A 17649-nucleotide genomic window follows, 5' to 3' on the forward strand; every position below is an offset into this window, starting at 1 on the left:
CCCCAGGGACTGCGTCTTAAGACGCACATGCACACCCACAAACAAATACAGTCACACACACCTTTGCCTACAGCTGTCACAGAGGTCAACTGCCCCCTGACAGTCACACACTCCCATTCATCTCTTGAACATATCCAGCCACGCTCTGCCTCATCCGCCAGTCTCATTGTCTTTCTGTCAGCCTTTTTGTGTCCTCCCCTGAGAGACTCCCAACTATTTTTGTCAAGTAATTCAGATTTACCTCTGATAGAGAATAAAAACAGAAAAACCTCACAGAATCTCTGTGTTCATATATATAAATTGACTGTTGATGTGTTTCTAAATCAGTGACCTTGCCACGGCATTTCAAACGGGCACAGCAGTATTTGTGTGATTGTGTCAGCATCTCAGTGGGAGAGATCACTGTTGTTGCAGCTCAGTGTCCATTTGACAGGAAAAAATGGAGGGAGATGACTCAAGCATGCTGGCAAATTTAATTTGAATTTGGGGAGACGCCTCTGTTTCAACTGAACTGGAACAGACAGGTCAAATTTGACCGGTCTTTTGAAACAGTGAGGATTCAGCTTGCAGTGTCAGTGACAAATCAGAGCCTGTACCATGACTGCATAATTCTTTTTATAGTTATTTTGGAGAGATTTGGGTTAGAGGTCTGTTAACATGGCCAGTATTGTGCAGACGTTAGCCCTGGTGTCCAAGAAGGTTCCCCCTGCTAGAGCCTTTCTGTGTGGAGGTCTTTGCAGGTAGGATTTAGGTGCGAGAGTGAACTGTTGTCTGTCTCATTGACATCCTAGTAAGGATGTATTCAGCTGGCATAGGCTCCAACCTCCCACTGTGTAAACCATGATTGGATGTCGAATTCTGGATACACATTTAAGATGATGAATGGATGGTCTGTTAATGCTGGTAATATAAGACGTTGTTAATATATATCTGACTAATCTGATCTTTTTAGTCTCATAATAATAATAATAATTTAGTTAGAGTTTGAAGTGTATAAATACTTAGGATTAGATTAGAGGTGTTTACCAGTAGCTCTCATGCTGTGTTTATATCTACACATAGTATTGCAGATGTACTCTGTGTACAACCACTGTAGCCACAGAATATGTACAGGTAAGGTAAAGTGCACTTGAACCAAAGAAATATGCCTTAATCTGGGGTTCTGCACAAATCCAAGCTATTGTCACCCGTGTAGGCAGATGAATTGTATACTCTAGTCATGGATTTATTTCAAATGACTAAATAAAATTTAAGAGGAAAAAAAGGTGTTTGTTTTTTTTATTTGACACTTTTACACTAAAAACCAGTGTTTCTCAGTTTCATTAGCACTCGGTGGATATGGTTTGAGCATATTTGATGGACAGTTGTTTAGTAACATGAAAAAAACACACACCCACAGCTGGCCTCAGAATCTGACTCATTCAGTAAATCTCTCTCATTTAAAATAAATGAAAGTGTTCTGACTTTGTCAGTAAATAGTGTTGATAAGAAAGCAAGAAAGTCTTCAAGGCCTTTAACTCCAGGCTATTTTTGGATGAAACACCCACTGCGATGCCTGTTATGTCTGATGTCAGACAAACAAGACCAAAATCAGTCATCTGAGAAGCTTCCTTAAGTTTAGTCAGTATCTCAAAAAAAAAGCATGATTCAGATGCTGAAAACATGTCTCTTTTTTTTTTCTTTTTATTTTCTTCTCTGCTCACTTTAATTTATTCATAGGACTAGATGTTACAATCCTTGTCAGTGAAACGCAACACTTGCCCTCAGTGGGTTAGAGAAGCCTTCTAGGTGGGGTGAGTTTGCTGCTTATCATATGGTGATGTTTCCACCATTGCAGCACACCAGTTGTGTACGCCGCCGAGGCAGTCGGATCAGTCTGATCAGACTGGACGGTATGTTGCTTTGTGCCCACTGGTCATTTGGATGCCCACACCACCGCCTTCGGCTCCTTCCATAGTGACTGCTTTTTCCATCAACATCGGAAAGCTCTTTGACCAACCATCTAAGCCCTCTGTTACCCACCTCATTCAGTGGCCTTCGATGGTTAAGAAGCCCATGCAGCCCACCTCCACTGGATGTAACCTCACTTTCCGGCTCTGGCCTTCTGCCTCATCTGCTGTGGTTGCATATGGCAGTTCATTCCTTTCATATGCCCCTTCGATGGCACACGAAAGGATGTTTCTCTTGAAGTGCTGAACGCTAGTGGATACAGTATGTACTGTATGTAGGAAAAATACTGGCTGTGGGAGATGGACGTTCCACAGAAGCACCTAACATTATACCTATGTTCATGTAAATGCACTTGGTGTGACTGATGCCTCCTTTAAAAAATCTTTTATTATCATGTTTGTTTTTGATGTTAAAATGAATATTCGCTGTTTATTCAGGAGAATAATCTAAGCAGAGAACACCAGATTTTTCTCCACCCCAGCTAACCCTCCAGCTCATTTGAAGGGAATACCGCCTCGTTCCCAAACCCACCTTGCTTCCAAAACTAGCGTGTGGTTAAAGTGAATACAATCGGAATATTCTGGCCAGTGTGTGCTGTACAAATGATGCTTGAAAAGGGAAGGTCTTTACCTTGGACCTCCAGACTTGATCTGTCCACAAATACCCTAAAGCTTAGTTGTGTGCTTCAAACGCCTCTGCTTTAGCATTCTGGATGGCAGTGGAGCTCTATTGATTTGACTTGATTGAGCTGTTAAATAAATTTTGGCTCAGACGTAATCCAATTTTTACTGCTGTCCTCGGTCTTTCTACATAAGAAATTGGCAGCGTTGTCACGTAACCTGGAGTTTCTATTGAAACGACAGCCTTGAGAAGACGTATACTGCAATGAGGCACGAGAACGCAGCCACACACGTTTCCTGAAATTAGGTTTTCGCCTCACTTACCAAAAGCTTTTAAACTAATAAGAAGTTAGAGTCATTTTCACCAGGCAAAGCAATTAACATTCGTTATTCTAAGAAACATGTAATAATGCATTAATAGAATCAGGTGTTTTGCGTGTGCGCGTGTGTTTATGGATTACTGTAATAATCATTGGGTCGATTTCATCATCATCACCCTGTCTTCACAAAATGAAATAAGCCTACTTTATATAACAGGAGCATTAAGTTGGCCATTTAAAAGACTGAGATGGAGCCATTGTTTAGCTTTGATTTAATTGGCTGATGGACAAAGTGTAGAGTAATTAGCAAGCAAAAAAACCCACCCAAATCTTAATGTATTTGAAATTGTATTTGAATCATACAATTTCAGCCAGTGTTTGAGGTTTTAGATGCCAAAGACAGCATTTGGTGCTTGGCAGGTGGTTCTTTCAGATACTGCATATATTCAACAAACAGTACAGAACTCTTTCCTATCCTCTAATATACACATACACACAAATACATCAGAGGATTCCACTCTTCCTATGCCAAATCAGCAGTCCTCACTGCTTATATGAAGGGAAATTCAGCAGAATATAACATTGCCTACTTGAGTGTATTTTCAAAGCAACTTAAGACTTTCAAAATGGAAATGCTGCCAGTCAGTCAACAGGATTAGATGAAATAAATATTCTATCTGCATCATCATTAACTCATTACACTGTATACTCTGATTTTATAATAGTACCCAGTGATCCCAAACAGTTTTTCTAGATCTTTAGAGCCCTTTAGTTAATACAGATATTAGATTTGTTTTATACTATCTGAAATTATCAAAATATTTAATTATAAGTTTGAGTAAATTACTATTTAAACATTACAAATATGTGCATTTCTCTAACTAGTTTAGTACATGCAACCACAATCATAGGGACTGCTGGACTGAGGTGGTGGGAGTGCATCTAGAGCCAAGACGCAAAAAAAGGGGGGATAAATCTGTCGAATATGTCTGATATTGAGCCACTTCTGAACCAGAGGCAACTTCAGAAGCGTCTTAGGTTGGCTAAGGAGAAAAAGAACTGGACTGTTGTTCAGATGAAAGTAAATTTAGCATTTCATTTGGAAATCAAGGTCCTGGACTCTGGAGGAAGAGTGGAAAGGCTAGGTGTTTGAAGTCCAGTGTGAAGTTTCTGTGATGATTTGGGGCAACATGTCATCTGCTGGTGTTGGTGGTGGTCGATCCTTTGTGTTTTATCAAGTCCAAAGTGAACACAGCCATCCACCAGGAGATTTTAGAGTGCTTCGTGCTCTGAATTGTTGCCAAACTTTATGGAGTTGGCGATTTCCTCTACCAGCAGGGCTGAGCACCTGTCAACAGTGCCAAAACTAGTACTAAATGGTTTGCTGACCATGCTATTACTGTGTTTGGTGGGATCACCTTGCCTGACCCGATTTGTCAAGAGGAAAATGAGAAAGACGCAAAAATAGAGATGAAGGCTACCATCAAAGCAACCCAGGCTTCAATAACAACTCAGCAGTGCCACAACCTGATCGTCATAATTCACACTAAATGAGCCCCAACACAAAGTTTTGAGTATACAAAGTATACTTGAGTATACTTTTCAGATTGTGGACATTGTAAATCATTTTTTATTTATCTGCAGGAATAAATAAACAAGTAAACAAACTAAAATAAAATAAACAAAGTCTTTAAATATTTCACTTATCAATATATCAGTTTACCTCATGTGAAATAAATTACAGAATCACAATATTTAGGTTTTTTTGAGATGCACTAATACGTTTTTTAAGGACTAGTCTGGACTCGTATCTCTAACCACAGCCATCTTTAAACTTCAGTCTTCATTTTAGTCTCAACTACACAGCTATAAAGTTCCATTACTATCTTGCAGTTGTTGCTTTATCACAAAATCTGCCAGACGTAAATATGTGCTAAAAGAACTTACAAAAGTAGGTGCTTCCAGGACCACATTTGCATGATGATACACACACACACACACACACACACACACACACACACACACACACAGAGACAGACAGGCTGACTCAAAAGATGAAAACAATACCAGCTACACTATTGCAGCTGGTAAAAATATCTGATGAAAGAGTAAGCAAAAAAAAGAGGACAGATATGAGCAGACATTACATGCCACATCTCACTGAGTGCTAAATCTCTGCTGTTCTTTGGGTTGTTGGTATATTCATGAGAAAAATAGCCAGGCTTTCCAGATGCGTCACTACTTTGTGCATGTAAACTTTTACTGAAAATACAATTAGAAAAACAATTGCATGGATGAGAGTGACTCAGCATGAATCACTCTGTAAATACATAAGATCAAAACAATATGCAGAAATATCAGCAAATCCTGTGCGAGGATTATAGATTGCTATTGGTTTCACTTGATTTACAGGGTCCGTTGTAGTTAACTTTAAAACTTGTCTTTTGCCTGTACGCTGGCTGTGAGGTTGTGGGTAATAATGACTTTGGACTAGGCTTTCACCCCAGTGTCTAATCCCCTAGGGCCTGTCAGTCTGCTGTCAGCTCGGCTCTGGCTTCTACTGCAGTATGTGCAAGTGGGTGTGTGTGCCAAGCCAATATTGATGTGTATCAGAAGGAGTAGATGTACTGGATACTGGAGTAGTACTGAGGAAAGCTGCACAGACACAGATCTCCTAAGCACTTTCGGAGCTGCTTTATAGTACTATATGTCGTCCTACTGTTGTGTGTACAGCTTGTGGCTCAGTCGGACTTTGAGCACTCTGCTGTGTGTTCATCCGCTTTGCCAAGTTTTCAGGTTTTGGCTTTAGGGAATGCCTTGTCTGACTGGTGATTTCCCGACTGGATAATGACAGCTTGTATAGGGAGGGATAACAGAAATCTCTTAAGTGCATCCTCGCAGCCCATCTATAGCTTTGTCGCCAGCAGTGGAGTTAGGAAGATTTTTTAGAGGTTAAATCTCATCTCCCTGCAGAACATTGCAGCCGCATTAGCATATAAATGTGCTCCTTGTGAGATGCATGTTTAATACGAGCGAGATTTAAAAGTATAATCATACACAAAGTGATGATGTGGCAGTGAATGGGACAAACACAAGACAGGGGAGGTGTACTGATGAGCTTTACCACCTGCTTTTTTTGTGCGAACCTTTGCGTGTTTGTGTGTGTGAGACGGCAGATCGTGTACATAAAGTGTGTGAAGAGATAAAGCGAGTGTGTGCGTGCAATTCTGCGCCTGCCTGCCTGCGTGAATGACAGAACAATCAGCGGTGGCCTCAACAGGAGAAATATACACACTATTACTAACCTGCAATCTCACCCCGCTCCCCTCTGCTTTCCCTCCCCCACCCCCCACCTTACCTTACCTGCCTCACCCCTCCTGCGATTCAGAAACCAAAGCAGAAAGACTGGCACCCTCCTGATGGCTTCATCCTGGGCCTGTGGACTTTAATCCTCCTGGTGTTTTTCAAGACGTACGGCATCAAGCATCTCAAACACATCTTCTGAGCCTCCTGTGTTTACACCGCTGGATGTAAAGCTGCAGACCCGTGATATTTGAGGGAAGGAGCGGTTTGTGATAGGCTTATATTCCTGGAAATGAAACCGAATTGTTTGGAATGACATCTGCTGCTTGTTTGGAAACAGTGATTCTTGGTGCCTTTTTTTTCTCTTTTACTTTGAAATGACCCCAGCTCATAGATGTAAACATTTGTGCTCTGTGTTAAATGTTTTATATAAAAAAAGGACAACTGCATCACGCAGCCATTTTACAAGAATTTTATGGGTTTTGTTTTGCAAAGACTTGAACATTTATTTTTCTTTGTGTGTTAGTGTCAGATGTTCTGTTTTTGTCGAGCCATTCCACAACTGCACTGTTTTCGGTTAAAAATGCACTAAACTGAGTCTGCAGATAAGAATTTAATTTATTTTTGGGAGCGCGTTGCTCTGCATATTTTAGCAGCAGCCTTTTTGTTTAAGTGCTACTCAGAATGTCTGCTCGGTCAGAAAAAGAAATTGTAAAACGAGGGCTGGCTGATTGGCTGTGAGTGGGCTGTAGAGAGATCAGTATTTAATGTCTCTCCTGTCCAGATACATTACACCCTTTGACCATCATATCACACTTGTGAAGGATAACAATCGCACATAATCCCATCTCTCGTGATGGACCCATCCACTTTCCCCATTCACTAAATTGCACTCCCTGTGGAAACATCCATTAGCTCCCCAGCCTTGTACTCTGCTGATTGTATTCTGGGTGATGGACAGCCATTTCCCCAGCCATTCTGTGTCCCGTGCTAGGGCAGCGATAAGTGAGTGATAACCTAGTAAGCCACCGGCTGTCCCACACGGGGTAAAAAGAGGAAAACATGCCTCAGCATAGAAGTACTCTCTCCCCTTCTGGTCTTGTATAACCACTCTACATTAGGCTTATTGTTGGAGGGAGGTGAGTGATGCTCGGAGCATATGGATTAAAACCACCCATTGCGTGTCCGCTGCCACTCTTCCTTGCAGCTAAAGTAGAAAATAGATGGAGTTGGAAATGAAACCATATGTTTTGGAATGCAGCTGCTGCGTCAGCCACATTGTACCTTTTCTTATACATTATTTATGCAACACTTCTTCTTATTTCCTTTTCCTTCCCTATTTTCTAGTTCCTGTAATCGTATTCTTCCTGCTCCACCGTCAGAGAGCACAGGAACATTTTTATATCCTGAACTGGAGGATTTTTGATGCCCTGATTAAACATGAAACACTGAATCAAAGGAATAAATTTACATCTTTAACTGCCTGATTTGGTTCTTTTTTTGAGAAGATATTGAGCTTCCTTAATTACTCTTAAATGGTGTTACAGAGTAATACTATTTAAAGGCACCCGATCTGCTTTTACTGTTCCAAACCTTGAAGGTATGCCTGGCAGAGCTGATAATCTAAGCATATTTATGCCACAAATACATCCTTGAAATCAGTGCTGCTTGAGTTGACTTGCAACCCTGCTCTGTCTTCCTTTTTTCCCCTTTACTGGAAACATTTCAAACAACCAGGGAGGTTTTCAAATGCAGTTCTCTTTCACTCAGTATTGTGTTTCAAAAGAAAAGCAACTGGGCCCAAGTCTCCTTCTACAATCAGCGTATACCAGGGTGGCAGAGCAGCCCTGAGATGTCCCTGTTTGCCAAAATAAAGCAACTGTATCTCAGATGGATGCATTTGATCTTAATCCACTTCAAAATGGACTCCACGTCCTCTCCATCCCACTTAGGCACTCTGTGGAATTGAATATAGTCAGCCTTTGAGTGTAGCGCTTGACTCTGCTGCCATTATGATTTCCCCAATGCTAATAAAGATCAGTGTCTATCTGCCTTCACACCTCACTTGGTGGGGAGAAACCAGTGACAGGACAATATTGGAGCAGCCATCTCCAAAAAGGCTGAGAGATTTCAGGCTGGAGAGTCGGGCACGGTGCTCTGAATATGTCACACAGGTTCTTCAAAAGACGAGCAGAGTCGGTATTCACCAGTGAGTGCACACCCATCTGCTCATTGTCTTTAGAAGTGGAACAGCGTCGACATTGGCCCCATGTGGGAGCCTGCTAAATTTAATGATTTACACACAAGCACACGAACGCTGTTTGGAGACGGTCTGTCTGACAGGTTGTCCAATTTCCATGGAAACTCTGGATTTCCAGCTGCTTGCCTGTCAGTGAGCCTTTGTGTTGTCAATCATTCCCAGGAATGATAATAGTAATTTTAGCAGTCACAGATTTTCACTCATCTGCAACAAAAACTGGCATAAATCATACTCCATGGTGCTCGCTTACTGTACTTTTGAATTTAAATGGCTTTCTCTCAAACTTTAAGGGAGGAAACAAAATTCAGTGCACAGAGATATTCTTACTATGGCTTACTTTTATAATTGCAGCCCTGTAATACACACGAACAGCTTTCCAGCTTTTGATCCAGATTGTCATTTTAAATTCATATAAGTTGATTTTACCCCACGTAGAAATTCAGAAAAGTGAAAATTCATGAGGCCGGGGAATAGATGGGTCTCATTATGAATGCTAGGACTGAGATGTAAAGATTTTTGTAACCTTGGAGACCATTTTGGTGACCATTTCTAATAAGAGATCTGCCTCAAAGGTCAAGACTGAACAAAATTCAACAATGTCCATAAAGGTCTCTCTCCTAAAATGTCACCCGTGGAAAGACTGTCGCAACAACCAATAGTTTTTTTTTTTACCAAGTAGGCACCAACCACACACACCCAGTATGCCATCACAGTGCGAAGACGAGGAGCAAACGCATTTCGAACACAACCTTCCAGAGCTACACATCAAAATGACCAGAGACCGACCGACTGTGGGGCAGTAGCTTGAAAGCTGGCCTTGCCATCACATTAAAAAAAAAAAAATAAATAAATGTGATGGCAGTTTCGTATAATTATACCTATAGACCATTTATAATAACATAAGGCTCATTAAAATGGCCCTTTAGAGCTACAATACCGCTCAGGAAAATTGTGTCATAGTTTCAGAGTAGCTACTAAACTACTCAATTAAATGGATTGGTATTTATATATCACCTTTTTACTCAGTTGAGCATTTAAAGCACTTTCTACTGCAAGTCTCATTCACACGCATAGGTGTCAAGCATCGATCCACCACCTTCCAAGTGGCAGATGACTTGCTCTACCACCTGAGCCACATCCGCCCCTTGCTGTGTATCACTTAGGCCCATTGTAGAATAATTGCACAGGTTGTTTTCCAATCCTGATCAAAATTCTAAGGATATGTCCGCTTCATTTTTTGCTGCGCTGTCAGTTGCATCTTATTAGGGTTTTTTTTTTCTTTTGTTTTTTTAAGAGCAAAAAGTTTTTTTGTGTTCATGTCTCATTGGGGATGTTGGTGTCTTGTTTATACTCTCTTAAGAACATCATCTACACTTAAGCCCTACCCAGTGCTTTTAAATGTGATACCAGTGAGTCATTTACAACAACCAGATGTGGTGAGAGTGAGAGGCTGTCACAATTGCTAAACTCTGCATTTCATAAAACCTACTTTATGCCATGACAAGGAAAACAAATCTAATCATTGCTTTTAGTTGTGTACCAGAAAGTATTGAAAACATCAATCCCTGAACAGCTATTCTAATAATTCACATTAATCAAGTTGGTATGAAGCAGAAAAATACCGTTTGCTCCAGTTTAAATACTATGCTTTTTTCCTGTATTATGCGCTCGTAAATGACTAGATCTGAGTCTTTTAGAGTATTGGTCTAACAAATGAGGTATTTCAGGACATCACCTTGGGCTTAAAGATTTTTTTTCTCCGTTTTTTTTCTGAGATTTATTAGAGTACTGTAACTCCAGGCCTTTAAATTTTCTACAGAGCGTTTAATTTAGTTTCCCACAGAAGCCTCGTGTTAAACAGTCTTAATTTGCAAAATCCTAAATAGTTTTCTCATCCCTGCTGTAATGTTACATTTTAATATGACTGTTGAAAGAATTTTGTTTACACCAAACACATAAAAACTAAACTTGTCAGAGTAGATTGTATATGCAGGAATCCTTTCGTAGTACCATTTCATTCAACAACATCAGAACTGGGAAACAGTTCTACACTGGCTTGAGAACCCATTGTTACCGTAGCATAATAGGGCTGCTGTACGTTAAAAGAAAAATTACAGAGCCAGCTGATGGAGGGGGATAAAATTCAGAGATTAAAGTCATTTATCATCCATGCATCCATGCATCTGTGTGAGGTTGGCTCAACTCATTACCAGCAGACCCTGCTGCTTACTTATGCCTCAAGTAGATAACCTAACAAGGCTTCATTATTGGATTTATCAATAAATGCTAATAAAGAACTCTTATTTTAGCCCAGCATCACCATATTTACCTCCGCCAAGGAAGTAATTATTTGTATCAAAATGATTGATTGCATTGAAATCTTTACCAGAGGCAGGGGCTTGGTCCAATTTGAAGATGATTAGCTTTTGGAATTGATCCAAAGCTAGATTCAGATGCAGAACTTTTTAAACTGCTATAACAGCTATGACATACTACAGCTACACAAATATGCACAAATATCACATTTAATTTGGGAGATATCGTCTTGATGTTTGCAGTGAACGTCAAGACAGATATCTGGATGAGCAGATATCTTATGTATGATGTGGAGGGATTTGTAGCCCTATATATGTCTATGTAGTCCCTGCTCTTTTATCATGTGCATACAGACTCATTAGCTTCCTCACTAATGAACGTGCATGACATTCTGTAATAACTTTCTTGACTTTTTCCTCGCTAAGTTTTGGCTTTATTGTCAGTAGTTTTGAAGGTTTTTTTTTTTTAATATAAATTTACGACTTTAATCTCAGAAATTTCTCAAATTATTACCCCCATCCCAGAGCGCCGTAATTTTCTTTTTATTCTGTAATAGCTCTAATACGCATTGTCATACATCAGTAGCCCAACCAAACCAAAAAACTTCAATAGACCCAAATCCGTTATTTTTAATTTGTCCATTCATCCAGCCTTTTCTGTCGTGTATCTGGGTCGTGTTAATTAGGAATTGATAAATACTGCTGGGATGTACTGAAAAGGATTAGTGGCACATTTTAAGGCCATGACATCCCTGCTGGTTTTCTGTGATACGGTCACTTCAGTTTGAAGTTTCATTGTTGGAATTGTTGCAAATAAAAACAAATCCCGTTTTACATTGTCAGGTGCAGTCTTTATTGTTTTTATACTATAGTTTTTACTAAAACTATAGTCCTGCACAGTTTGTCTTAGAAAAACTGTTCAATCACTATGATGACCAGCTTGTTTGTCGTATTCAAAACATTTAAACCAATTAATCTATCTGTCTGAGGTTTTTAGTATAGACATACAGTAAGAGGAAAACAACAACTGAATTTATAAGTCAGGCTGTTTGCAGTTTAAAGGAAAATCAGGACAGATTTCGACTATTTAAGATGCCATTCACAATTTAAAGCTGCTTCTGTCGGTATTTGTGTGTATGTAATGTTTATACTCATGTATGAAAAATGTTCAAACTACAAGCCCTCATACATATTAGAACGACAATCTTAGTAATGACCTAACTTACTAGTTATAGGACTTCTACACGATGCTTTAAAATCCCCATTTCAGCATAAAAGACTAGTGAATTTAGTTGTTGTTAGGTGGTTGCTCCCTGCGACCCTAATGAGGATAAGTGGAAGAGGATGGATGAAAAGGTGGATGGATGGATAGGTGGTTGCTAGGGGCTCTGTATGGTGTAGGAGGAGTTCACAGACAGAGATGGAGATTTGGTGTATTACAGTAAGACTCCTTAATACGATGTGATTTTCAAAATAGAACTTTTGAAGATCTTGATAGTGTTTAAATGCGTGCGTGTCATTCTGTCTGTAAACACAACTGCTTTAAAAGTTTTGAAGGAATTGTGATGAAACTTTGTAGGCATTTACAGTACTGTCATGTTATGGACTACTTAAAATGTATGTTACATACATCAAGGTTTTTGAGGCCAGCTTAATGATTTACTGGTCAAAAATTAACAAAAATCCTTAAAAATTAGAAATCAAGTGTGGGGTGTATTTTCAGCAAACATAAAGTATGTCTGTGAAGGTTCTCAGTCATCCAGGTCATCGTAGTCAAAGGAGCTTGCAAAGAAAAGCGTCTGGACTTCTTTAAGTTTACTTGAAGACGTTTCACCTCTCATCCTGTACAGTGCAGCGAGGAATGCCCAGACCTCTACATTGGAGAGACCAAACAGCCACTTCACAAGCGCATGGCACAACACAGAAGAGCCACCTCCACAGGACAAGACTCAGCAGTCCATCTGCATCTTAAGGATAAAGGACACTCTTTCGAGGATGCCAATGTTCACATTTTGGACAGAGAGGACAGATGGTTTGAAAGAGGAGTGAAAGAAGCCATCTATGTCCACTGTGAGCGACCATCTTTGAACAGAGGCGGGGGTTTACGACACCAACTCTCTGCCATTTATAATCCAGTTTTGAGATCCCTTCCCAGACGCCTTAACGCCCACTCACATCCTGGGCCATCTGACCTCAGGAATTCGCATGATAAGGTGGGGCCAGGTTTCACAATGAACACACCCGAAACTCTGGCTGATTGGGACCCACACCCAGTTTCACACCTTGGCTCAGGCGATTAGAAGATCATCAGGGGGTCCTTTTGTCCCTCTGTGGGGGGATACTCCCACTAGGTTTATATCTGGGACTCTCCACCATTTGACCTTAGAACTGAAGAAGCTTCTCGGATGAGAGGTGAAACGTCTTCAAGTAAACTTAAAGAAGTCCAGACGCTTTTCTTTGCAAGCTCCTTTGACCAAACATAAAGTACCTTATAAAGATTTAAAATGTAATTGCTCAATTGACCTTTGATCTGTCCTTTAAGACTGATCTAAAGTTCAAAGTGATAATAATGCCATACAGAGCTATTTAAACATATGTTTCTTACTGCCATTATTCGTAGTGACAACATACAGGTATATAGGGGAATGATATATGGGGATTCTAAATATCACATTGCAGTTTGCATGAAAATATCCAAATAATGTCCTATATAATGACCTCTGATCCCACTGTCACATTTCACATCTGCCTTTCTTTCAAGTTGACCCCATAACGTGTTATTTTTACTGCACTACAAACAATAAATTTTACACCCACTCCATTTTAGTACATTTAAAAGGAACAAATAAAATAAATATATCCAGAATTTAATAGGATTCCTTTAAAAGTAGATCCTGCCCAGAGAGAAAGCTGCCTTGGCAGAGTTTTGCACTCTCAGGGCGCTTCTTGTTCTATATGATATAAAAAATCTAAAAGCCTGCATATCCTGTTTAGTGACAAAACAACTGTATAACATCTGACTTCAGATGAAGATTTTTAATTACAGTCCTGTTATGTTAATATTTCTGAGTATTAGAGAATGCAATGAGCTTTTAATCATCCCAATATGAATTAAGTAGATTTTATTGATCTGGTAAAAGCTCCACAGTCTAATAACTAAATTGTCCTTTTACTGCATATTTCAATTCCCTTTTCTTTGTCAGCTTGATTTATATTCCTCATCTTCTATGAGATGGCAGTACAGTGCAATTTTCAAACACAAAAAAAATGCTCCCACACTCAGTTATGAACATGGTCAAGAATCTATTTGTAGCTCTGGGGAGTAATGAGAGAGCCTTGTAGCTAGTCCCGTGTTTCATTATTATTTCAGTATGACACAGCCTGATGTCACAACCAGACAGGAAGAACAAGATTGAAAAGTGAAAATGGCAGCTGCCGTCACTCAAGGGTGAAGGTGAATCACTGGCTCTCTCGCCTCCACACAGCCTACATACATCATCTTCCCCTCCTGGTCACTGCTGAACACAAGTACCAAAAATATTTTCCATTTTTTTCCCTGCATTTTCACCTCTGTCTTACAGCACTTACTTTACAACAAAGCTACCAATAAATGGTGCTTTACTGAGTTTTCAAACGATTAGTCAACTGGTCAACATAAAACTAACAACAGATTTTACAGACAACAAGATTGATACCATTCATGCTCATACAGGGGGAGTGAGGATACTGTTAAGACTTGCTTCTGTATGTTTCGTTTGACTACCACAAAACAAATAGTAGCGCAGATGGCTTTTATTATTATTACTATTTTCTTTTTACATTTAACTTTCAGCTTGTGCTACGCTAACCGGCTACAGCCATGAGAGAGGTAACAGTCTTTTCATCTAACTCTCTGCAAGAAAGGGAATAATCAGATCTTCCAAAGTGTCAAACTATTTAAGTTATTTATGAAGCAAAGATATCAAAAATACCACTGGTGGAGATTTGCTTCTTTCTCAGGATTTTATCGCTGTTTGATAAAAATCTTCAGATTTTGGACAATCAGGAAATCAGGAATTTAGATGAGCATTTTTCACTGTTTTCTTGCATTTTCTAAACCAAAGCGATCATCTATAATGCAAAGAGTGAGTATTTGCAAACCTACACAGCATGATTTGTTTAATTAGGTGAAAAAATAAAAACATTCAACTAATTACCATATTGCTAACAGACACAAATAACACTGTCATTGATGGATGAGTGAACATCTCTCCAGAAAAGAAAAAAAAAACATCCAGATTCTCTCTGCAGTACAAAGTTAGAAGCAGCCTGGCAGCATACCGCAGACCCTGCAGCAGCTGTTCATGATGTATGAGAAGCAGTTGTGTCTTTGTCTCCGCCGAGGAAATGTAATGTGAAACATGCCCTCATGGTGCGAGCACCCATGTATCTGACCCACAGCATCTCTGCTCTCATTACTCACATTACAGAGATGAGAGTAAAATCAATAGGGACTTAGCACCAGGATGTATCATTAAGATAACCCCATGTCTCATTGCTTTATCCTGATCTATGCCAGATTCTTATTCATGGATCAAGAAAGGAGGGATGGAAAATCAAGAGCAGGAATCTACATGTACTATATATTGTATTAAACAAGAGGAGAGTGTATATATATGTAAATGAGAACAAGAGAGTGACACATTACATACTCACCAGTTTAATTTAAAAAAAAAAAAGTAAAAAGAAAACACAGCATTCATTGAAACGGTGTAATTCTCCAGCTTGTTGATTTGGGCTTTCAGACCTGGCAGCAGATACACAGTCGGGTGGATAGCTGCTGCTGCATCCCTGTCCTCGATCCTAATTTCCTACCTGTCTTGTGTGACATGGTTGTGCATTTACACCCAGCTGGTAGCTATATGATCACACTATTAACTGGTGACAGGAGCCAACAAAGCTTTATGATACATACATCTGGGACCAGAGGAGGTGCACACACACACATACGCACAGGATAAAACCTACCAGTACACGCTTGTCATTCAGCCAGACTGTGCGACATCGGGATGTTTGAGTTAGGGTGAGCTCATAATGCACACATCTGAAAGGCAGCCTAAACGAGTCAGGGAAGTGATTTATAAAAACGCTTTGAAGGTGTCTGAGCCTTTGTTGTGTGACATGGGAGGTCTAACAAATCTCATTCAACTTGACCTCCCCAATCTTTGAAAAATGCAGAGGAATATCACACCTGAACAGTGACTGTTCGCACTTTCAAATAGCCAAATTTAACTCGAGCTGCACCTTTATTTGTATTCACCTTGCACTGCCTCCAGTAGCAAGATTTCAAAACATTCTAATGGTATTTTTCTTTCCACGAATCCTTCAGTGAGTCCTGCACAGATCCACGATTCAACAGTGACTTTGTCGATAGACCAGACTCAAGTTTATATCCCCTGTGATCCCTCTAGTAAACATATGCATACACACACACACATATGCACGACGAGCTAGAGAGTCCACAGTAAGACATTGCATGCATGCATCATGAGCAGAGTGTGTAATGATGTTGCCTTCTTGTATTACCTCACTTTACAAGGCTTTCAGTGAGGATTGTTCAAGTTAGAATTGGTCCACCACAGTAAACAAAACACTGCTGGAGCTGCATCTGTTTTCATCTGTAATGACTAATTTTCCTTCATGTTTTATTCGTTGTTTCAAGGGTGCCGCACCCCCTGAATGCAAATCTTTACAGTCCTTACACAAATTTCTAAAGCATTTTCTTTAACCCCACAAAAGTCACGTCTTTAGCGGAGCTGCAGTGACTGTCCCCTCAAGCGTCCGGTTGGCTGGGAGAGGCGGGGGGCTCCAGTCCGGCTGGTAGAAATGGATGTCAAATGTCCGTGCCCAGTTGGCGAAGACGCGCTTCTCTGTTATAAAGCGGTGGTGACTTCCCCGTCGCCCACGCTCATGAGAAATGTACATAGCGCACTCATCTGGGCCACGTGGCTCATAGTAGTGATAGGGGACAGAGTGGTTCTGAGGCTCCCTGCAGTGATGGAAAGAGAGAGGGAGAGGGAAGAGACTGTTGACATTTAAAACCACTTTAATGAGTCAAGAGGTTCATGTGACACCAGAATGCATTTTTCATTTCAAGGTGAGGGAGAGAGACTGATCTGCATTCATTTGTTTGAGGTTTGCAGGGCCCACACAGCTAAATGTAACTAGTTTTTATGACTTTTTCAAATGCCATCTGCTGCTGAAGAGTGAGCGGAAAAGCTAAGCAAAGAAAAAAAAAGCTAAAAGCAGCAGCTCTGTTTGAACATGAATAATAAGTGTCTTGTGCTTGGTTTAAGTTCATGGCACTTCATATATCAACATTTCATTCAAATCCAACTGAGTTTAGTTTTATTTATCATTCAACAGACATTGCAGGGCACCTGGGATTACTTTGTAAAGTAAAGACATTGCAGTTGTATAGACAGAAACCCGGCGAGGATCCAGTTGGCGACAGTGGGGGAGGGAGCTCCCATTTAATAGGCAGAACAAAGTGATGGGAGGGCAGCTGTTTCGCTCATCACTTGAGATTAGTGTAAAGAGAGACCAGACGTACAATGAGATTCACTACAATAAATGCGCTTTAAAGTGCTTTAAAAGATTGAAGTCAAAAATATAGAAGCGTGACTGAAAAAAAATATGCTTTTTGCCACAATTTAGCAGAGATAAGTTATTTTCTCAGTTTTGAATTACAAGTGTTAATTTTGACATAACAATCCAACATTTTGACTTGCGGATGGACGGGGTTGACTTCAGTGTACAGTGGCCCGGAGCAAAAATGCTGTAAAAGCACTCAAAACACTACAGAAGTTGAACAAAACACTGTCTAAATAAAAAAAAAAAAA

General features: G+C 40.0%; 2 protein-coding genes across 2 annotated transcripts in view; one reads left to right on the plus strand and one right to left on the minus strand.

Annotated features, from left to right (window-relative positions):
* Positions 1-7672, plus strand: part of pigk (phosphatidylinositol glycan anchor biosynthesis, class K) — a 33628-nt gene extending 25956 nt beyond the window's left edge. The window contains exon 11 of the mRNA XM_084913655.1: positions 6279-7672. Coding sequence (XP_084769781.1) covers positions 6279-6395 — 117 coding nt within the window. The 3' untranslated portion in view covers positions 6396-7672. The remainder of the gene's footprint in view (positions 1-6278) is intronic.
* A 7779-nt stretch (positions 7673-15451) lies between these two features.
* Positions 15452-17649, minus strand: part of st6galnac5a (ST6 (alpha-N-acetyl-neuraminyl-2,3-beta-galactosyl-1,3)-N-acetylgalactosaminide alpha-2,6-sialyltransferase 5a) — a 58462-nt gene continuing 56264 nt past the window's right edge. Inside the window, exon 5 of the mRNA XM_084913635.1 lies at positions 15452-16796. Coding sequence (XP_084769761.1) covers positions 16547-16796 — 250 coding nt within the window. The 3' untranslated portion in view covers positions 15452-16546. The remainder of the gene's footprint in view (positions 16797-17649) is intronic.

Source organism: Perissodus microlepis, chromosome 18 (genome assembly GCF_051167445.1).
Source record: "Perissodus microlepis isolate ML-2025 ecotype Zambia chromosome 18, ASM5116744v1, whole genome shotgun sequence".
NCBI lineage: Eukaryota > Metazoa > Chordata > Actinopteri > Cichliformes > Cichlidae > Perissodus > Perissodus microlepis.